Consider the following 22,805-nt stretch of genomic DNA (forward strand, 5'->3'; position numbering starts at 1 on the left):
TGAAGAACCTACACGTGGAGACAGAGGGTACCAGGGACCTCGACAACAGGCGTGTTTGTGAAGCTGGGCCTTACCTCACCCCACAAGCAGAAGGTCCAAGCTGTGTGTCAGGAGGGAGCTGGCGACAGGGAGCCTGGCCAGCTCGCATGTGGTTCAGCTGAAGGGCGGGAGGTGAGCTGGGAGCAGGGGAGGGGAGCAAACTCCTCTCCTGTGCTGGGACACACACCCAAGTCCTTTCCGCACATGGCTCTCCAGAAAACCCCAAGACACAGAGGTCAGCGTGCCCATGAAGCAACAGGCTGCTATTCAGAAGTAACGTTTGGAGATTAATAAATAACTAGGAGAAATTAAAAATATCACAGAGATGGAAGGGTAGGAGGAAGACACACTTCAAGAAACAGAAAGTAAAACAAAAAGATAAGACACAGAATGAGATCAGAGGGCAGACAACCAGACAACAGGAATCTGAAAGGAACACACTTTAGAACTGAGGGGGAACCAGACCTCATGGACCAACCAGAGAGCTCCCTGGGGACTCCCCACAAAAGCACCGATGGATGTGCATCAAGGACTGTGGCCAGGAGCGCCAGGCGGTTGCTTTGCCCTTCCCAGGGGCCCAGTGTGCCCTCCCCCCGCCCTGCTCGGGTGCTCTCTGTCCTTTGTCCTCCACTACTGATAAACAGTATTCTGCTGTACACATCTACTTGCAACTTGTTTTTTTTTTTTTTTTTTCCAGTTTACTTATTTTGAGAAATAGAGACAGAGCATGAGCTGGGGATGGGCAGAGAGAGAGGGAGGGAGAGAATCCTAAGCAGGCTCCGTGCTGTCAGCACAGAGCCTGACATGGGGCTAGAACTCACAAACCATGAGATCATGACCTGAGCCAAAACCAAGAGCTGGTCGCTTAACACACTGAGCCCCCTAGGTGCCCCCATGAGCACTCCTCTGAAGGTAAGATTTGGGGCTCTGTTCCCTGCAGCTTGAGCACACACCTCCCACACCATGCAGGCAGTCAGGAGTGTCCCAGGAGAGCAACAGGTGGTGCCTGCAGAGTGGGGTCACTCAAGTCAAGGGTCCCCACCAGCAGCAGCCACGCAGGCCTGGACTCAGGGCCCAGCACTAGGCCATCTGGTCATGAGTTCCCCGACAGCCATCAGGGACACAGGGAGAGGCTGTTCCCAGCAGACACTAAAATCTCCTTCGTCCTGCACTCATCTTAGAGTCAGCACAGTATAGAGCATCGTCTCTGAGACCTTCTGGAGCCAGTGTGTTCACAGCAGCACCTGGCAGCACTCAGCTCTGTGCTCACGGACGTGTGAGGGGCACCCAGAGGCCCCAGGACACAGTATGACCTGCAGGCGACTGCAGAAGCAGGCGGGCGGCAGGACTGTGCGGGAAAGAGAGGAGCAAAACCCCAAACAAGGCTACCCTCTCACTAAGTATGTCTGCTTTACAAAAACTATTTTTCATTCACAGAGCTGTTTATGTTACCAGGTCGTGGGTTTATTACTGCACTTTTTGAACAAACAAGTGATTTTTTGAATCTTAGTTCATAAAAAACAGATTAATATTGGCACATATGACCCACGTGGGGTCCTTGATGTGAAACAGAGGGGGGTCCTGCGATGGAAGGCTTGGGAGCAGCTGGAGCGCCTCAGTGAGGCCCCAGGCTTGCTGCTACGTGGCTGTGCACAACAGATGTGCCGGTGGACCGCATGTGACCTCCACGAGTCACCCGGCCGCATGGCCTGTTCCCTCACAGGCGCCTGAATGAGGTGGTCTTCCTGAGACACTGGAAACACAGAGCCCTTCCCCCACAAATGTGCCACTGTAGCCCACCTGGCGGGTTGACCCATATGTACGACACAGGGAATGGCAGGGAAGACACACAGGGCAGGGCTACGTGGCTCTGTCTACCTGTCAGCCACGTCCAGGTCGGATTCCATCTTGTCCAGGCCCCTGGTGATGCTGTCCAGCTGCTCGCCCTGATGGTGGAGGACTCTGGCCGTGTCCTCCAGGCGCTTCTGGGAACAGGCCATGAGGCCAGTCAGCTCCTTCCCCTTGGTCGCAGGAAGCGGTGCTTCCGGCTGGGAGAGCAGCAGCTCTCTCCAGAAATGCTCGATGACACTGAATGCGGCATTGCGACTGGGCTGCAGGGAGCTGAACCAGTGCTTGCGGTTGTCCTTCTCCAGGACGGTGATGGAGCTGAAGACGAAGTGAGAAGCCTCCTTCTTGATCGCAGTGATGCCAGACAGCGGGAAACTCACCAGCGTCTCCTGGGCCTCATCAGCCGCAAACTTCAGGGAGCAGGAGGTTAAGGAAAGCTTTCCAGGGACCCATCGCTTGTCCAGCTCTAAGTAGTAGGAGCACGGCCAGGTGTGCACGCAGACCTCTCTGCTCATCTGGCTCCCGGTGGGTCTGCTCCACGGCCTCGGCCACTCTGCCTGTGCAGGAGAGGGATAAATCAGTGGGTGGGGCAGGCTACAGCACATCATCACACCTGGACCAGAGACACCACGGCAGGGGTGGAGAGGGGGCGGCCAGGCTCTGAGCACAGCCGTCTCCCTCCACCCGGAGTGAGCAAGATGCAGGCCCGCCCCACCAGAAGCAGGGTCCATGGCTGGACCTGACTGAAGGGCAGAAACCCCTGGAAATGGCCACCCCAGGATCCCTCATGCATACACTGTTTTGGCTGTGATGACCCCCACCTCCCCCACACATTCCTGACAAGTTCCTGTACTAACATTCTCCACTGGAAATGTGCAGAAACTGACTTAATACCATAAAAGAAAAAATCCCACAGAAAAACTTTTCCCTTCTTGTAAGGCCCGGGAACTTCACAAAGCTCCACGTAATCGACAGGCTATGCATACAAACGTACACATACAGTTTCATACAGTTACAAGCAGCAGGGGCGCACAGTTCACACCTACAGTTTGCATTTGCTAACGAAGGGCGGAAAGTCACAAACAGCAGATGTGAACAACCCCTGAAGGACACGCAGTCCGCCCCTCACTGAACAGATAAGGCACCGAAGCCGGGACAGGAAGAGGACCTTATGCAAGCTCAGGCCACAAGCACATGATGCTGACTTGGCCAGAGTTGGGCTTGGGAATGCCTCGTCCAGCTCACTTCTGGGCAAGGGTCCCCCATACCATGGGCTTCTACTGCTACCCTCTGTCTTCATCCCTCGCAGTCACAACATGGCCTTCCCTGTGAAATAGGGAGAACAAATAACTAATGTCATCTCTTAACAACACACAGGGAGTCCCTGCATCCCGGCCACGGGCCACAGGCCCTGAGGAAACAACACTGGCTTCAGCCTGGGCCCGTGGAGCTCAGTCCACTGGACCCCTGTGAACATCTTCACTGAGTTGTACCTTAAAGACCCGGACTAGAGCAGAACGGCTGGACAAGACAACAAAGCCACGTGTACTGCACGGAGCTGCCCACTTACAGAGAAACACAGTGAGCGGAGAGTTGGCAATGCTCCACCAAATACAAACTGAGCTAACGCAGACTAAACTCCACAGCTCACAGGTGAAGGTGTGGTGACATATGGGAAGGAAGTCTTATCGGAGGATGGCACGGCAGGACAGCCACCGGTTCCTGTGACGGCCAGCTCTTGGGGCAAGGACAGCATTGTGCTCCTAACCCAACTTAGGGAACACTCTGGGGCTGAATGTGTCTGTCCAGCTCACCCTGATGCTCACAGTTCTGTGGGTAGCAGCCTTCATTGAACACCGTCAGACACAGATGGCAGATGTGGTCCTGGCCTAGTTAACCAGTGTGTCGGATAGGGGACTCAGGAAAGTCCATAGAAGCTGAGATGGTACAGAAACCAGGGGCAGGCACTTCCAGGATGTAATTCTCTGCATCTCATGCCAGCTTTTGTCCCAGGCGCTTCTTCTCATAGTGGTGCAGGGTGGTCCCTCCTGATCGAGACACCATCTGCTGCCTCCTGGCCAGGATTACAGGACACTGTCCCCTTGGAGGCCTGCTCACAGCCCCCTGGGAGGCCCATCTCCTTGGCCATATGGTGAGTGCCAGACCAGGGGAGCCTCAGCACTACAGGTGCACCTGACAAACGCCAACCTCATAGTGCGAGGGACCCAGGTATCCACGGTCCCAACCTTCTGCACAGACAACTGAGTCATGCTCCCGAGGGGCATGACCTGTGAGCGTTCCCAGCAGCCCTGCTCCATGCTGGGATGGTGCGCAAGGTCACCATCTGCAGCAGACACAGCCGGACAGTGGGAACTGGAAAACAAGCATCTCTTCACCAGACTTCTGTCCCCACCAAGAGGGCACTCCCCTGACACTGACCCAAACACAAAACAGACTACAGAGCGCTGGTGGTGGCCTGGAGCTCTGGCAGGACAGGAAAGTCAGGTGCACACACCTGTGATGTCCTCTGCAGGTGACCTGCTAGTGCCCTTCCTCCACGAGGCCCCTGCTGTCATCCGGAACATGGATGGCAGGCAAGCCTCTACTCTCAGAACCAGGGACGACTAACATGATTTTGGGATTTTGAGCCCAAGACTAAGGTTGGAGGCCAGGCACCTCAGCCCTGCCATGGAGCCTGTCACTGTACTGGTCAGCACCTGGGGCCAGCCTGACCCTAGCCCTCCAGCAGCCAGGAGCCCCCCCAAATCGGCTCCTAGTCCCCACAGTGTGCAACCCACAGGGAGTCCCTGTCCATACATAGACACCGTGTGAGCCCCACTGGAAATCCCTGACCACGGCTGCCGGCCCAGGAGACACCCCACGAGCACCGCATGAGCCCCACTGTAAATCCCCGACCACAGCTGCTGGCCCAGGAGTCACTCCATGAGCACCGCGTGAGCCCACGCACGCCTTCTGTAAACAGTGACTGAGGCCAGTACTGCATCGTCAGGAGCTCGCTCTACCAACTTCATGGCTCCTGCTGGGCCTGTTCATCTGCCAGTAAAATAACTGAAGACCCCAGGACAACTCCACCTCTCAGATATGCTAGAATTCACTCAGGGAAGAGCAAGGGAAGAGGAAAGAACAGTCCAGAGGAGGAGAAAGCTCACTGCCTACTGGGAGCAGCACTCAGGGTGGATGATTCTGAGGATGATTCCAAGGACGCAGCAAAAGGAGAAACCCACAGCCGGCACCCCTCCTTCCTCATGTTCCCATGGTTCTTCCCTGGCAGACAGAGTGGACAGGGAAGATGTGGAGGACCCAAGTGAGAACAGCACTCCCACACTGCCCTCACTAGTCTTTGCGAAGCAGTGCCCTTGAGAGGCCAGGCCTCCCTCTCCTGCCCTTGATCCCAACCCTATGCAGCAACACCAGCCTCCTTGCCTTCTGACCAAAGGCCAGACAGTAAATACCCTGGACTCCGTGGGCACTGGTCACTGTCACAAGCACCCTGCTCTGCCGATAGAAGCAGCCAAGACACCACAGCAACAGAGGGGCATGGCTGTCCTTGTGGACAAAATAGGTGGCTGCCAAGCTTGGCCAGTGGGCCATAGTGGGCCCACCCTGACCACAGCACTGACCATAGCACTGCCCATAGCTCCAATCAGAGCACTGCCCACAGCTCTGACCAGAGCACTGCCCACAGCTCTGAGGAGCTTGTGAATGATCCTACATGCTGACAGGCTCAGTCTACCCACCACAGAAGGCAAACATCACAAGGAAGGTGCCTTGGGCACAATGCTGGCACACCTCGGCCCCTGGTAAATGCCTGCTGAGCGAACTACAAATCACCTCATGTGGCAACATTGACCGCATCCACCATGGATGACTTTCTTCCTTCCAGGTCCTGACCTAGGTCTCTGATCTGTGCTAAGCTCCTGGAGTCCTTATTGCATCTGGAACCCACGGGGACCTGTGCTGACCTGGGAAAGCAGCAGAACTGGGGATGCTCATGGGGAGAGATGAGTGGGCACGTGGGTGCAGCGTGCGACGCTCGGCACTTTATGAGACGCGCTATTGTGCATGGATAACTCCCAGGGCTTACATCAGACCTGTGCCCTGGACTGACACTCAGTATCAAGTAAACACCCTATTTTTAGTTAGTTTCCAAAGTAACAGGACCAGCGACATTTTACACAAGTTCCAAGGACTCTTGGGCACAAGCAGGTCTGGAGTCAGAACAGTGGGAGCAGTGTCTCTGGGCGCCGGCAGCCGCCTTTTCCATTACCTTTACCTCCTGCTCCTTAGAGGCTCGTGCTTTCAACCCAGAGGTTCACATGTGCTGTTTGGGGGTGTCCTGCTGCAACAACGTGGTCTATTCACAGGGCGTGTACCATCCCTCTAACGCTGCAGGCAGAGAATGAGGATTTGTCCTCATTCCCACGACATTTCCCACCAAGTGCTAACTTTTAAACTCCCCCTGCAGCTCTCCTCTCTGGCTGTGCACAGTACATCACTGGGCTGCGTTCAGGCTGGGAGCAGTGCCCTGCCCCAGGCCCAGGAATGTGCTCTTCCCACAGTTCCCCAGTGATGCCAGGCCTGCCATCTGGGGGCCTTTGAGGGGCACAGCCCATGCTCTGGCCCCAGCCCTGCTCTCACGCCTGCTGCCACAGCCCCATTGGTGCAGCGGTGGTAACACTGACCACACCAGAGGGCCACCACATGGACCACAGGTAATAGCACAAAAATCCTACCCTGACTTACAGGCTCAGTTGTGCAATCAGACCTGGGGAGCATGTGGACCTGCTAGGCCAAAGCCTCCTCTTTCTTAGGAACTTAGTTGCAACCTCAGAGCTTCAGACACTGGAATCCTGGGGTTCTTCCCAGGTGATACCATCTGAATGTCTTATTTCTCCCAAGCCGCAAACTTAAAGCCGTATTTCCTAAATCTTCAAACAATCACAAACACTCTGTTTCCCACACTATCCCCAACTGCCCCCCAAGGTCTGCAGCCACAAGTGAAATCCAGTAATTAAGGACCATGGAGCCAACAGATGGCAAGATTTTGACAGTACACAGTCAAATTTTTGCAAAAGGGTAATGACAGCATAAGCTTACACATGTAACTTCTCATACGTATGAAACAGACTGTGGGTGTATGTGTGTGTGTGTATGTGTGTGTGTGCGCGCACACGTGTGCATACAAGGAGAGGAAGAAAGAATTAAAGAATAAATGCATACCTGCAAGGATAGCTCTATATCAAAAATTTTTTTAAGTCTAATCTGGATAGGATCATAAGTGATTTTTTTTTTCTTATTTTGAGAGAGAGAATGCACACAAGCAGGGCAGGGGGGCAGAGAGAGAGGGAGAGAATTCCAAGCAGGCTCCACACTGTCAGCACAGAGCCCAACACCAGGCTCAAGCCTACAAACCCTGAGATCATGACGTGAGCTGAAAGCAATACTCAGATGCTCAACCGACTGAGCTGCCCAGGCACCCCATGGGTGATTCTTTTCCCCCACATGAATGGCCCCAGGTGTCCTTGCTGATGGCCACATGCTGACCTCAGGGCACAATGAAGCCGAGTGGGAAGCCGGCACCACACACACAGAAGCACATGGCTCTTCACACTGCTCTACTCGCCACAAACACTGTCTACCACCTGCCCCACCTCCTCGGTGTTCTCAGTTCCCACCGTGGATCCCACTTCTACCCGGAACTCAGACTCACCCCAGCTCATTCTCCTCCTGCCCCCCCTCCTCTTCCTTTCCCCACTTCTGGTCCTCCCTGTTCTCCTTCTGGGTAAGCTTCATGCCACTTGGGAAGAATCCCCCTCAAGCCCTCCTCCAAAGCTCAGAGTCCCAACATCCCCAGAAGCTCCGTATCCCACCTGTAAAGGTAAGCAGGGTGGCATCTTCCTCATTTAATAAAAGAGAGACACCTGTCCCTCCTCCTTACACAGAGTGTCTCCTTCCTGCAGGAATGAGACAAACCCCGTGTCCAGATTTTACAAGGCAGTCACCAGCTGCCAACTCAGAGCTGTAAACACACACCTGCAGAACAGAATCAGAAACTTCTCACCAGGTTCAAAAGACCAAGGAGGTGCATCTGCTTTTCCCTCAAGGAGATGAGAGCTCTAATTGTCCTTTCTTCTGCTTTTACCGTGTGTGACACGCGTTCTGACCAACTCTATACTCTCTTGCAGACTCTCTATGTACATGTAATCTGCCAACTTCACAGAGTAACAAACCTACAATCTTTCTTTCCATGTTGATGTGGGTAGGTTTGTGTTCACAGAACATTTCTTTCTCCAATATGCTAAGGCCCTGACTTGTCACCCCTTCCCACGTCCCCACTCAGAGGATCCTCCATCTCAGACCTACTGGTGTGTGCAGCCTCAAATCCTCACTCTTGATCCCCCACACTTCCATTTCAGGCACCTTATTCCCCCATCATGCCCTCTCGGCCCTCACCATTCCAATGGGTCCCAGGATTCCCTCCTGGCCCCCAGCATCCTGTCCAGGCCCCCATCACCCCCTGGACCTCCAGTATCCCCTCCAGGTCATTACTCCCTGGGCTCCCAGCATCCCATCCAGGACTCCATCACCCCCTGGGCTCCCAGCATCCCCTCCAGGCCATTACCCCCTGGGCCCCCAGCATCCCATCCAGGATTCCATCACCCCCTGGACCCCCAGCATCCCATCCAGGCCTCCATCACCCCCTGGGCCCCCATCACTCCCTGGGCTCCTAGCATCCCATCCAGGCCTCCATCACCCCCTGGGCCCCCAGCATCCCATCTAGGCCTCCATCAATCCCTGGGCCTGATCAACCCCTGGGCTCCCAGTATCCCATCCAGGCCTCCATCACCCCTGGGCCCCGATCAACCCCTGGGCTCCCAGCATCCCATCCAGGCCTCCATCACCCCCTGGGCCCCCAGCATCCCATCCAGGCCTCCATCACCCCTTGGGCCTCCAGCATCCCGTCCAGGTCCTCATCGTCTGGGCCCCCAGCATCTCACCCAGGTCCCCATCACCCCCTGGGCCCCACATCCCCTCTAGGCCATTAGTCTCCTGGGCCCCAGCATTCTATCCAGGTCCCCATCACCCCCTGAGCCCCAGCATCCCCTCCAGGCCCCCAGCATCCCACCCAGGTCCCCATCACCCCCTGGGCCCCAGCATCCCACCCAGGTCCCCATCACCCCCTGGGCCCTACATCCCCTCCAGGCCATTACCTCCTGGGCCCCCAACAACCTATCCAGGTCCCCATCACCCCCTGAGCCCCAGCATCCCCTCCAGGCCCCCATCACCCTTGGACCCCGCATTCTCACCAGGCCATTACCTCCTGGGCCCCCAGCAACCTATCCAGGTCCCCATCATCCCCTGAGCCCCCAGCATCTCCTCCAGGCCATTACCCCCCCGGGCCCCCAGCATCCCCTCCAGGCCATCACCCCCTGGGCCCCACATCCCCTCCAGGCCATTATCTCCTGGGCCCCCAACAACCTAACCAGGTTCCCATCACCCCCTGAGCCCCCAGCATCCTCTACAGGTCCCCATCACCCCCTGAGCCCCCAGCATCCCCTCCAGGCCATTACCCCCTGGGCCCCCAGCATCCCCTACAGGTCCCCATCACTCCCTAGGCCCTGCATCTCCTCCAGGTCATTACACCCTGGGCCCCCAGAATCCTGTCCAGGTCCCCATCACCCCCTCCAGGTTCCCAGCATCCCCTTCAGGTCCCTATTATCCCCCCGGGGCCCCCAACGTCCTCTCCTGGTTTCCATCACTCCCTGGGCTGCTGTATCCCTTCTAGGTACCCAGCATCCCCTCCCCGTCCCCCAGCATCCCTTCCAGGTACCCAGCATCCCATCCAGGGCCCATCAACCACCTGGGCTCCCAGCATCCCCTCCAGGTCCTCACCCTCTGGGCCCCCAGCATCCCTTCCAGGTCCCCCAACACCCCCTCCAGGTTCCCAGCATCCCCTCCAGGTCCCTATCACCCTCGGAACCCCAGCATCCCCTCCAGGTGCCCAGCGTCCCCTCCTGGTCCCCATCACTCCCTGGGCCCCCAGCGTTCCCCAGCGCCCCACCTCTGACCCCCATGCCCCTTCGTCAGCCCAGTGCACGCCCCACCATCTCCCCTGGTCAGTGGCGCGCTGGAAGAGGAGGGGTTCTCACCGCGACAGCAGTGGAAGGCGGGACTGTGCCGCGGGAGGTGTGGGCGGGCTCCGGCAGAGGCCCAGCCGCACAGTGCGGGCGCCGCTTACCTGTGTCACCCGGGAGGCGCTCAGACCGCGAGACTCGGGTCTGGCGCGGCTTGACAATCTCAGACGCGGGAGGGACCAGATGCTTCAGAGGTGCTAAGGGACGCCCCCGCGCCTGCGCAGAATGAGGCCCGCAGGCTGCTACGCGCATGCGTCCAGTGCCCGGCGCTCCCTGTTTCGTACTCGGGCAGGAACTCTACCCGCATGCTTTTAATTCCGCTCCGCGGCGCCGGGCCGACCGTGGGTTCTGAGAGCCTGTGCGTCGCGGTTTTCGCTCCGGCCGGCACGGAGGCCGTGAGCAGCCGGTGCCCCTAACGTCTGCTCCGGAAGTAGTTTCAGCAAGTACTTCCGATCACTCCCAGTCTTCGGGCCTGACCACGGGAGGCGAGAGTCCGGGCGTACGCCCCTCACCGGGCAGCGGCGGCTTTTGCGCCGCCCGCCCCGCGCGGACGCCCAGCCTGTGCCGGAATGGACAGAGAGACGCGCGTCTACGCCGAAAATCATTTCCGAGGCCTGCAGGGGCGGCCCCCAGGCGGCGCCTGTCCGCCCCCAGGCTGCGTGGACTTCATCGAGAATCCGGACTCGTTTTCCTACGCCGACTTCTTCAAGGGCTACCTGCTTCCCAACATGCCGTGCGTCTTTTCCAGCTCCTTCACCGCCGGCTGGGGCAGCCGCAGGCACTGGGTGACGTCCAGCGGGAAGCCCAACTTCGAGCACCTGCTTCGGAAGTACGGTGAGGATCGGGGGCCGGCAGCCGGCGGTGGGAGCGCGTACCGAGGGTGGTCGTCTTCGCAGAGCCTCGGAGGAGTCAGTGCCGGACACTGTTGTTTCAGGAGACGTCGTCGTGCCTGTTGCCAACTGCGGGGTCCAGGAGTACAATTCGAACCCCAAAGAACACATGCCGCTCAGAGACTACATCAGCTACTGGCAAGAGTACATCCAGGGGGGCTATTTCTCTCCTCGGGGCTGCCTCTATCTCAAAGACTGGCACCTGTGCAGGTAAAGGGGCGTTGCGCGCGCAGGGGCGCTGTTTTACCTGTACCTAAACGAGCCCTGGTTGCACACGGGGGGCAGCTCGTCTTCTCCCCAGTTAGGGATTTTGTTTCGGGGGGGGAGAGGGGTAGGGAGAGAAAGGATCCCAAGCAGGCTGCACGCTCAGCGCAGACCACAACACCGGGGCTGGATCTCGCGGTTCTGGAATTACCCACCACCTGAGCACAAATCAAGACTCCCGACGCTCAGTGGATTGAGCCAGCCAGGCGCCCCGCCCCCAGCCAGGGTGTTTCGGCGCGCACAGACCAGGCTGTCTTACGCGGTTGGAGGCGTCCTCTTCAATCACAGGGTGGGTGACTGTGAGGAATGTGGGCTCCCGCGGCCACCTCTTCTGCTTCACGTTTGCCCAGAACCCTCTTTGAGGTCTCCACCCTCTCTAGCTGGCAGGTAGTACTCAGCCTTCGCCTTTCCTCTCAGGTGCCACTAGGACCGGCCTTCCCTTTCCAGCCCTGCTTTTCCAAGTTAGGCCAGTGCCTGTCCACCTTGGACTGGGAGTTTCCAGTCTCCAGCAAGTCTCCATCACTGACCAGCAACTCTCTGTCTGTAAGGAGGCCTGTTGTGGTCTTCCCACCTAGCACTCGTTTCTTTCCCTGGGAGCTCTGACATGCATGGGCAGCCTCATCCCATCTGCTGTGTTCCCACTCTCTGAGGTCGTCCTGGGGTTTTTTGTCCCTCTCCCCTGCTAAGGGGTGTGTTTTTCACAAGCATCGACCATTGTACTCAGACCTCAGCGAGCAGCACAGGGCACAGAGTGGGTGTTAAGTTAGTGTCGGATGGATGAGTGAATGACTGAATTCTCGTTTTGCTGGTGTGGAAAGTAAGGTTCAGAAAGGTAAACTGAGACTAGATTCGCTCCTTTGAGGTTCCTGAAACTAATCCAAAAGTGCACTTGGCAGCAGCATGCCCTGGGTGCTTTCTGCCTCAGTGCTGCTTGTTCCTCACAGACCAGACACAGGTCCTGGCCCTCAGGGACTCCTGTTCCAGCAGCACATATGGACTTGTAGACCCAGATGCTCCCGCACTTTGGATTCAGGCTTCCAGTAAACAATAAGTGAGTTTTCTGGTGTGCGTTCTAGGTATTGCATGAGAACTTGTTCAAGAAACTTGTTCAGTGATTATATGGTGGCTGATTTTGGCTGAGTGTCACATATGGTAATCCTGGAAACCATAGAACAAAGAACCAAGCAACACGGGTCAGGCAGGCAGAGGTGGCCATCAGAGACATGACATTGGAGCAGGGTTTTGAAGGATAAGCAGGAGTCTGATGGCACACAAAGGCATGGTCGCAGAGGGAGTGGCTGGTGTTCTGGGTAACTACAGGTGGTTTGGGGCTCCTGGGGTTCCCCCCCTCGTGGCCTGTGACCATGAGAGATGTGTGAGTGGCTCCAGAAGCTTGTTCCAGCATGTTGTTGGGGGGCTACCCACTCCCTTGGACTGCTTTGGTGTGCTCTTGTGCCTGGGGCCCCATCAGCTTGGTTGTGGGATCAGGTTTTTGGACCAGGGGGATTTGGAGTGTTGAGAGGTAGGAGAGAAGGATCTCAGCATATATGGGCCTGTGGTCTCACATCCACTCAGACTGGAGGTCACTGGTGGGGTGAAAGCACAGAGGTCCCCAGACTCTGGAAAGACAGGGTGATGCAGATGAGGCATCTGGAGCCGTAGCCCAGCCAGAGGCTGAAATCCTAGAAGTGGTGCTGGAAAGTTCTGGAGCAGTCAGGTCCCTGCCTGTGTGGTCGATGCGCCCCCAAAGCCGTTTTACCTGCTGTGACTGTGGTTGGGCCATGGGGGCTGTGGTCATCTGGTGGCTGGACTGGCGCTGGGTGGTCAGTTGGCACTGGCTCTGGAAGGCAGCTCGGGGTTACTCATCATTCCAGAACGCTTAGGATCTGGCACCTTGTTAGCCACTCCTGCCACAGCCCCCTGCCACCCCCTCCAGGGACTCATCAGCGGAGGACGTCTTCACCTTGCCTGTGTACTTCTCATCCGACTGGCTGAATGAGTACTGGGACTCTCTGGATGTGGACGACTACCGCTTTGTCTACATGGGGCCCACTGGCACCTGGTACAGTCTGTCTGCTTCCTCCCTCCTGCTGGCACCTTGTCCCCTCCGCTTCCCTGCATGCGGTCCTGAAGCCCATCCACTCCATGAGAGCCCCTGTTTCTGGCCAGCTTAACCCACTTCTCCCCCCCGGGGCTCTGCCTGTGGCCGTCCCACTGGAAAGAACCAGACGGCACCCAGTCAAGAGGCACTAAGGGGATGTTTTGCACAGGTCACCGTTTCACGCCGACATCTTCCGCTCCTTCAGCTGGTCTGTCAACATTTGTGGGAGGAAAAAGTGGTTCTTCTTTCCTCCAGGGCAGGAAGAAGCCCTGCGGGATTGCCATGGTGGCCTGCCCTACGATGTGACCTCCCCTGCACTCCTTGACCGCCGTCTGTACCCCACTCGTGAGCACTGCAGCCCCCCGCTGGAGGTCACGCAGGAGGCGGGCGAGATGGTGTTTGTGCCCAGTGGCTGGCACCACCAAGTCCACAACCTGGTAGGGTGGGCACACCGCATCCCACATGCCTGCAGCATGGCCCAGACGGGCCAGGGAGACACGTCCTGGGGTCCTCCTGGTGTGGCTCCCGCCCCAGAGAGTCCGTCTCCCCCTGTGACTGCCCCTTGGCCAGCCCACCAGTCCTCACCCCTGGCACGTTCTCAGATGCCTCTCCACAAAGAGGGTTTAGGCCCACCTCTACTGACCCCACCCTGTCTAGGAGAGCCTGCGTGCAGGCCAGGTTCCACCAGCCCGCTCTCCCTGCTGGCACCTCTGGGACACAAGAGCAGCCCTTCCAGGTCTGGGGAGGGCTGGAAGGACCTCCAGGCCGGGGGAGGGGTGGTACCTGCCCTGGGCTCATGGGGACACCTCTGCCTCACCCCTCCCAGGAGGACACCATCTCCATCAACCACAACTGGGTCAATGGCTGTAACCTGGCCAACATGTGGCACTTCCTGCAGCAAGAGCTCTGTGCCGTGCAGCAGGAGGTCAGTGAGTGGAGGGACACCATGCCTGACTGGCACCATCATTGCCAGGTAGGCCAGCCTGGACAGGACGGGGGTGTGGGAAGTACTGGGAGGGGCTCTGCAGGGCTGCAGTGGGGACTGGGGAGGGGGCTCCGCAGGGCTACAGTGGGGACTGGGGAGGGGGCTCTGCAGGGCTACAGTGGGGACTGGGGAGGGGCTCTGCAGAGCCAGGGCTGCAGTGTGGGGAGGGTGTGGGGCAGCACCCAGGGCAGCCTACATTCTCAGAGGGGGCTAGAGCTGTGGTCTTGGGGGCGTGGTAGTCTTTAGGTCTGCCTGTGTGAAGGTCCCTCTGGGCCTGGGGCAGGTCACTGAGGTTTCCAGCTTGCAGGACTCAGACCCATCCCATCGCTGGCTGACCCCCAGTCATCTCTGTCCCCATCCTCGAGAACTGGGCCAAGTCTCTGGATCCTTTGTGGTCTGGGCCCTGCCCACAGTCAGCAGATACTTGCCTGGAGCCGCGAGCAAGCTGTGGCTCACTGGCTGCTCCTCTCTGGCCAGGTCATCATGAGGGCTTGCTCTGGGATCAATTTTGAAGAATTTTACCACTTCCTCAAGATCATCGCTGAGAGGAGGCTTCTCCTGCTGGCGAAGGGGATGGGCCCTAATGAAGTGGAGGGTGAGGGTGGCGAGGGCACCGTGCTGGGCCCCCAGCAGGCTGCTTTCGACATCGGCCGGATTGCCGAGGTGCTGGCGTCCGTGGTGGCCCACCCAGACTTCCAGAAAGTGGACACTAGCACGTTCTCGCCACAGCCTGAGGAGCTTCTGAGGCAGCTAGAGGAGGTCGTGGTCACCACCATGACTCTTTAATGCATGCTACATGGATCAGGTACCCCATGACGTGACAGGATTGTGGGGCACCAGCATGGAGGGTAGGTGGCCTCCTCTGGTGCGCCTTCCAGAAATAAAGCTCCACGCTTCTGTGTGGCCTGGGACACATCACCTCCCACTGAGCCTTGTCGCCTCCAGTGTCCCAGGCATGGCTCCTGCTCTTAAGGGCGTGATAGCATCCTGGCTGTCCGCTGGCCTCCCCGGGGCCCTGATGCCTGTGTAGAGGGTCCAGGCTCCTGGTCCTGAGGTTCGGCCAGGGCTGAGTATTCTGGATTCAGTGAGGTGCTGGGTGGGAGGTGTTGGTAAGTGAGATCTGCAGCAATAAGGCTGGAGTGTGCTGGGGACTCAGGTGGGGGCAAAAGGTGGCTGGGATTCTCGGTGCCCCCGGCCTTTTAGCAAAGACCAGCCTGCAAGCCCACAGGCCTCCCGTCCACGGCAGCGTGAGGCAGCCGGTGTGTCTGGCAGGGTACCCTCTGCAGCAGGACCACTGTGTGAATGTGCATCTTCCCCTGGAGCAAGCCCCTTCTTGTTGGTGGGGACTGGGGCCCAGGGCAGCCCCCAGGCCAGGGCTTCTGTCTCTGTCCCACACTAGAGCCACTGTTTACACAGAACCTGCCTTCCGTCTGTGGGCCTGTGCCCCGTCCTTGGCCTCATGCATGCCCCCAGGAATCACTGTGGTGCAGCACTTGGGCACCACTCAGGGTCTGTGGGTCTGCTGGGTTTTATTTCTCTCCTGCTTGAGACAGCCCTGCCTTTTCCCATCAGGGGTAGACCTGGAGCCCAGCGAGGGCTACATGTTTTCATCTACTCAGACTCTACCTCTTTTGTAACTTCCATCAGATGCCACCTCCTGAGTGAACCTCTCTCCTTCCCAATCAGAAGTGTCCCTTTAGTATTTCCCTGGCACTTTGCTAACTCCACACTGCATGTATCTATATTTATTGCTGATCTCCTCTAGCAGATTATAAGCTCCTAAAAGTCAGGAGCTTGTGTTAACCCTCTTGTATCCCCCACAGTAACTTTGTAGAATCTTGTACCTACCAGATGCTGAAAGGTGTGTAAAGAATTGAATGGAGCTGAGGACCAGCAAAACTAGATGTTTCTACTGGCCATTTTGGCAGCTCTCTGATGGTACTTAGCAGTGCCCCTTAGTATAAGCACACTCTCTCTGCACATAAAACAATAGACCATGAACCTAAAGATGTTTTTTTCTACCTTTCTTGTATTATGAATCCCACTTTGATTCTGGAGCAACTCTACGTGTATGTGTGTACCATGAAAAATGTCTATGCCCCACCAGCCAGGAGGTGTATAGGCAGAGATGGCACTGGTAAAGTTAATGTGAAATCAGTGGAAATTTTCTGTATTAGTATTTTGCAGGTTCGGGACTCTCCTACTTAGGTAACTGTGGATAAGTACTTCCCATGGTCTCCAGGGCCCCTGTGACCCTCTTCCACCCTTCACTCATGTTTGTCATCCTAAGCCACCAAACAAGCAGTATGTGGTTCAGAGCACATCTGCCCCGTTGAGCCTCCAAACCTTGCACGGCACCTCTGCCAGGCAAAAAAAGTTCATCGTTGCACCCTGTGGTCTATTTGAACTGCATGCTCACCTGTGCCATTCAGTTTTCACACCTTGCACACCTGTGTGCCACTTAACAGGGTGGTAGGGTTCTCCAGAGAAATGGAACCCACAGGATCTACTTAGAGCGAGAGATGGTGAGTGAGATGTGTTGACACTGTGCCCTTTGGTCCAAAGCCTGGAAACTCAGGAGGGTGTGTGTGGCAGCCTGGAAGCAGAATTGTTTCTTTGGGAAACCTCAGTCCTTGCTCATAAGGCCTTGAGCTGATTGGGTGAGGCCCACCCACACTGTGGAGCGTCATCTGCTTTGTTGAGGTGTGCAGAATTAAAAGTTAATCATATCTGAGAGATGCCTTAACAGTGATATCCAGCCTGGCATTGGACCAAATGAGTGGGCTCTGTGGCCTGGCCAAGAGGATGTGGACCTGACCACCAATCACTCCCCAATGTTCCCTTGCCTCTGACCACCCACCCTGACATTGAGCACCTTGCCCAGCTGCTGTGGGCAGTCGTACGGCCACCCTCTGTGTACTCCTTTGTACCGGGCCCCCCTGTACTCTGCCGTTGGACAGTCATGTTTGCACGCTTCCCTGAGTGTTTTCCAGCCACGTTTTGGCACGCTGACTAAACCAGTGTGCATTCACTGGGTTATTGGACAGTTGCCCCTTGCACCCTTGTTCCATACCATCAGCTTCCACCACGGGAATGCCCACTCTGCCATTTCTTTGCTCTTTGCACAGCCATTATTTGCCATTTTGGTCACCTTTTACACACTTGTGCACAACTCCACAGTCTATGCTTGTGTGTTTTCTTCTCCAGCTTTCACCCCAGCACATCCTTCTGCAGTGTTTACCACTTGCTCCTCCTGTGCTGTCAAACATTTGATCCTAGCACACCCACTTGGTGCTATCAGACCCTGTCTTGTTGCACACTTCCCATTCGGGATCCCTGGACTGTCCCAGGCCAGGTCATCACTTACCGTCATTCTCTTTACAGCTCCCTCCATAGCCACGGTGTGCCATCAGATACTCGCTCTGCAAACCCATGACCACTGCATGTGTGATTGTTCATCTGGTGTCCCTTGCGTGGTAATTCTGGATCTTCCAAACCAAGAAGTGCCACATGTGACAATTCTGGACCATCCGAACCAGGAGATGCTACATGTGAGCAGCTTCTTGCTCCATGTTGTTCTTTTTTTAAAGTTTATTTATTTTGAGAGTGTGAAAGAGAGGGAGAGAGAATCCCAAGCAGCCTCCACACTGTCAGCACAGAGCCCAACATGGGGTTCAGTCTAATGAACCTTGAGATTATGACCTGAGCCAAAAACAATCAGATGCTTAACCAACTGAGCCACCTGGGTGGCTTATGTTGGGCGATCTGCACACTCCTTGGGCCTGGCAGACGTGAGCCCTGCTGTGTGTGCAGCCACTGGGGAGGAGGGGATAACTCAGAATTGCCCCCTAATTCACCTAGCTCTTGCTTCTGTAGGCTGTCTGTTGGGATGCTACTGGAAGTCTGTGACGGGACACACAGGAAGTTATGTAGGGCCTTGGAGGCTCTCTGGCATGTCTGGTGTAGCCCTTCAGCCTCTGGTCCTGGGGAAGGATATGGGAGGGCACTCCAGTAAGCTCAGGGCAGTGTGTGTTTCCCACCTGGATTGGAGGCATTCTGGTATTGGTAAGGCAGCGACTGTGGTGCCCATGGATGGTCATTTCTGGTGACACCCCTCACCTGTCAGGCTACATCTTTCAGCCTCCTCATGGGAAATGTTGGCACTCCTGTCACATAACCAAGGCACAGGCCTTGACCAGAGTGACCATAGTGTCCCCGTCTAGGGCATTTCTGGAGTAAGCTATTGTGCAAGGCATTGTGGGGATGCTTATGGGATGAGGCCCAGCTGTAGCTCTAAATTCTGCATCACAAACCTTTCCCCTGGACAAGAAGCCAGCAGGAAAAGGAATTCTGAGGTCAGAGACCACCTCCCAGGAGGTGTTAAGTGTAGGTAAAGAGTGGACCATGGGAGGTCCTTGGGGAGGCTTGCAGAGGCTAAGTCCTGCCTGCTCTCAGTACATTTACTAATAACCTTTCTCTGGCCTCATCCTTTCCATGTTCTGTGTTCTCCCTTGCTTCTGGCTTTTGTTTTGTTTTTACGATTTTTCCCACTATGGGCTGATGGAGTTCCAGAGTATGACCTTGAAAACTGTTAATTTCTCAATCCTTGTCAGAAGAAATCTCAGCAAGAGAAGCAGAAGTTTCCCTCTTCCTCCAAATTGTAGAAATACAGCTACTGTCCTGGGAGAGGCAACAGTCCTGGCAAGGGCTGTATAAAGACTCCCAAATTTGAGTGGTTGTTCCCATACCTGAGAATGTACCTCTGACCGCTAAATGCCAGGAATTCTGAGGGGCTGCCTCTGCTCCTGTCCAGGGTCACAATACTGATGTGACCATGTCCTCTGAGGGAAGAGTGTCTGGGTGTGTCTCGCAGTGGCTGGAGAGTTGTGGCTGGCCCTTCTCACATCCCACACCTAAAATAAACTGATAACCCTGCAAGACTTCTTATTGAATGAGGAGTGAGTCTGTTTCATTTAAACGCAGGAAATGAAAGGACGAAATCACAACTCCCAGCTGTCGTAGAAAGGGGATTTTAATATGGTATTCACCTGTAGCTTCTACATTTATGTTCAATATTGTCCAAATCAGTAAGCCCTTTTTTGTTGTTTTTTTAACCTGTTGTGCAAAAATTCAGTTACCCTCTCACCTCCTCTGAAATGGTCCCCTCCCACTGACCCCATCTCCTGTGGTCTCAGAGCCCTTCAGTGGCACTCATCTGCCTTTCCTTATCTGGTGAAGAGCAAAGTATGTGAAGGGGCCTTTCCTCCTGGGGGAGGATGGGGTGGAGATGGGGCTTGGCAGGACTCTCACTCTCCGTCGGCCTTGATGGTGGAATTTGAGAGTCCATCTATCCGACAAAGGCTGGAGCACTGGCAAGCAGAGCCAGGCCTCTTGGCAGGGTCCTGGGGAGATGTAGACAAGAAGAGATAACTGCCGTCATCAGACCCAGTAGGTGCTTCACTCACCAAGAGTGAGTGCTTCATGGTGCCTGTGGGCACAGGTGGCAGTGACCTGTACTGTGCTCATTGGCAGTGCTCCTTAGGGTCAGCTGGTCCTCAGGTTCCTGGAAAGCAGAAGGTACTGAAGGCAGCAGGTGGTCCACAGAAGGCCAGGTCGACCTATCAACTGTCAGGCATCATGCCCAGCCATGGGAGAGATTCAGTGATGAGACCAGAGTCTGGTGGTGGCCTGGGCTGACATGTTGGGAGGGAAGTGGTGCTGGCTGCCCGGGTCAGCCACAACCTAGAGAAGGTGGTCAGTTAGAAGATGCCCTTCATGAACTAGAAACAAAGCAAACTAAACTGAAAGAATAAATGTTAGAGGAGAGATTAATGTAATTAAGAACAGAGCAGTAGAGAAAATCAGCAAAACTTTTTTTCTGGGGAAAAAATGCAAAAATTGTCAAGCCTTACCTAGGTTGACTAAGAGAAATCTAGACGGGGATTAGAAACAGAGTTTGAAAAACACTGCCAACCCTACAGAAATAAAAGGGTTTATTAAAAGAGACTGCGAACAATTGAACAGCAACAAATTGGATAATCTTGATGAAATGTAAAAATTCCTAGAAGCACAGGAACTACAAAACATTCTACTGGTGAATCCTACCAAACATTTAAAGAATTAATACCAGTTCTTCCCATCTGACATCCTAGAGGAGGGAACATTTCTGATTTCTACAAGACTAAATTACCCTAATACCAAACAAAGCTAAAAACCCCACAGGAAAACTATAGATCAATATCCTCTATGATACAGGTGCAAAAATGCCCCAATAAATCATAGCAAACAGAATCCAGCAGTAAATTAAAAGATTATACATTATGGCCAACGGATTTACCCCAGGGATTGAAAGGTTGTTTCATATATGAAAATCTATTATATTAGAATGGAGGAGAAAAAATTTACACAATCGTCTCCACTGCTGCAGAAGGAGTATTTGACAAAATCCAACATGCTTTCACAATAGGAGAACTCAGTAAAGGAGAAATAATGGGAAATGTCCTCAACGTGATAAGGGCATGTATGAAAAATCCACAAGTACCATCATGCACAGCTTACTGACAGCTTTCTCCCTAAGGTCGGGAACAAAGACACCCACTCCCACCACCCCTACTCAACATTTCACCGAAGGTCTGGATGGAGCAATTAGGCAAAAAAACTAAAACATCCAAATTGGAAAATAGGAGGTAAGACTGTCCATTAACAGATGACAAGATCTTGTATGTAGAAAATCCTAAAGAACACACACACACACACACACACACACACACACACACACACACACACATACACCCCTGTTAGAGCTAATACAGTCAGGCTGCAAGATACAAGGTAAATGGAATAGAATTGAGACCCAAGAATTAAACCCATACATGTGTGGTCAGTGGATTTTTCAACAAAGGCACCAAGACCATCCAATGAAGGAAAACAAACTTCAAACAGTAGTGTTGGGGAAAGTGAATATCCATATGCAAAAGAGTAAAGCTGAAGCCTTACCTCACACCATATGTAAAGATTAACTCAGAATAGATCCAACACCTAAATTTAAGAGCTAAAATTCTAAAACTGTTACACAAAAAACACAGGGGCCAACCTTCATGTCGTTTGATTTACACTGATTTCTTAAAAATGACACCAAAAGCACAGGCAATAAAATATAAAACAAATTGGACAGCATCAAAACTTAAAACTTGTGTGTGTCAGTGGTGCCTGGGTGGCTCAGTCGGTTAAGCGTCCAACTTCAGCCCAGGTCATGATCTCATGGTTTGTGAGTTTGAGCCCCACATCAAGCTCTGTGGTGACTGCTCAGAGTCTGGAGCCTGCTTCAGATTCTATGTCTCCCTCTCTCTTTGCCCCTCCCTAGCTCACGCTCGCACTCTCTCTGTCAAAAATAAATAAAAAATTTTGTGTGTCAAAGGACACAAGAGGTAAGGAAACAACCCACATGATGGTAGAAAATACTTGCAAATAATAAATATGATAAGAGTCTTTTATCGATAAAACACAGACATTGCAGTGATACCATTTCACACCTGCAAAGGTGACTATAATTTAAAAAACAAGGAACAACAAGTGTTGGTGAGGTTGGAGGCCTCATACATCCCTGGAGTCGGGGTGGGAGATGTACAATGGTGCAGCCTTTGTGCAAAACACTGGCAGTTTCTGAAGAAGTTAGACACAGACTTGCCATTTGACTCAGCAATTTTTCCCACACAGTTGAAGACAGACACTCAAACACATGTCTGTACATGAACATTCATAGTAACGCTATTTGCAATAGCCAAAAAGTGGAAACAACCCAAATGTTCATCAGCAACAGATAAGTAAATTTGTGGATATGGATATGGGATGAATGAAGGTCATTTCTTTACATGTACACTGAAATATTATTTGGCCACAATACGGATCATATACTGGGACATGACACAGCATGGATGGGACTTCAAAAATACTATGCTTGGTGACAGAAGCCACGCACAAAACCACAGATTGGTTCCACTTAAATGTGCAAAATAGGTAAAACTATAGAGACAGAAAGGAGATGATTGGTTTCCAGGGTCCAGGGGTAATGAAGAGGGACCACTTCATGAGGGGGGATAGGGTTTCTGTTTGAGGTGATGAAATGTTCTGAAACTAGACAGTGGTGGTGGTTTCAGAGCATTGCAAATGTACTTAATGCTGGTGAATTGTACAATTTAAAATACTTTAAAAGAAAATTTGTATTTTATATAAATGTTATAACAAAACACTTAATTGTAAAGTATAAAAAGAAAAAGCGACAAAAGAAAAAATAGGAAGGAAGAGAGCAAGCCAGGCTCTGGTTATGGAGTTGGCACTGGAGGTGAGCTGACTCTTGCTCTGGAGCCGATGCAGGTGTGGATCTGCTCTCAGAGATGGAGCTAGAGCCTGTACTTCAGCTGGCCTGGAAGTGGGTGTTTGAGCTGCCTCTAGCTCTGGAGCTGGTGGTAGTGATGGTACTTGAGCTCTTCCTAACTCTGATGGAGCTAGAGCTGTTGCTGTAC

General features: G+C 54.2%; 2 protein-coding genes across 11 annotated transcripts in view; one reads left to right on the forward strand and one right to left on the reverse strand.

Annotated features, from left to right (window-relative positions):
- SNAP47 (synaptosome associated protein 47) overlaps positions 1 to 10,460 on the reverse strand; it is a 54,548-nt gene extending 44,088 nt beyond the window's left edge. For 2 of the 8 annotated variants that reach the window (XR_006713960.1, XM_045483804.1), the window contains exons 1-3: positions 10,148 to 10,455; positions 1,918 to 2,444; positions 75 to 302 (exon numbers count right to left, since the gene is read on the reverse strand). Coding sequence is in view for 6 of the 8 variants with exons in the window: in XM_045483804.1 (XP_045339760.1) it covers positions 75 to 302; positions 1,918 to 2,402 (713 nt within the window). In the remaining 2 variants the exon portion in view is untranslated. Of the gene's footprint in view, positions 1 to 74; positions 303 to 1,917; positions 2,445 to 3,092; positions 3,117 to 10,058 lie in introns of those variants that run through there. The other 6 variants (XM_045483833.1, XM_045483825.1, XM_045483816.1 and 3 more) reach the window with 6 other exon arrangements.
- A 22-nt stretch (positions 10,461 to 10,482) lies between these two features.
- Positions 10,483 to 19,233, forward strand: JMJD4 (jumonji domain containing 4). 3 transcript variants are annotated; one of them, XR_006713976.1, is made up of 7 exons: positions 10,483 to 10,877; positions 10,978 to 11,143; positions 13,134 to 13,259; positions 13,468 to 13,735; positions 14,125 to 14,271; positions 14,761 to 16,808; positions 19,130 to 19,233. XR_006713976.1 is itself a non-coding variant. In XM_045483873.1 (6 exons), the coding sequence occupies exons 1-6, from the start codon at positions 10,613 to 10,615 to the stop codon at positions 15,067 to 15,069; spliced, it is 1,281 nt and encodes a 426-aa protein (XP_045339829.1). In that variant the 5' UTR covers positions 10,483 to 10,612; the 3' UTR covers positions 15,070 to 19,233. The 3 variants fall into 3 exon arrangements, 2 of the variants coding, with proteins under 2 accessions (XP_045339829.1, XP_045339820.1); XM_045483873.1 differs by having other exon boundaries at positions 14,761 to 19,233; XM_045483864.1 differs by lacking the exon at positions 19,130 to 19,233 and having other exon boundaries at positions 13,468 to 14,271; positions 14,761 to 15,185.
- The last annotated feature ends 3,572 nt before the right edge of the window (positions 19,234 to 22,805 follow it).

This window comes from Leopardus geoffroyi, chromosome A1 (assembly GCF_018350155.1).
Source record: "Leopardus geoffroyi isolate Oge1 chromosome A1, O.geoffroyi_Oge1_pat1.0, whole genome shotgun sequence".
Lineage (NCBI taxonomy): Eukaryota > Metazoa > Chordata > Mammalia > Carnivora > Felidae > Leopardus > Leopardus geoffroyi.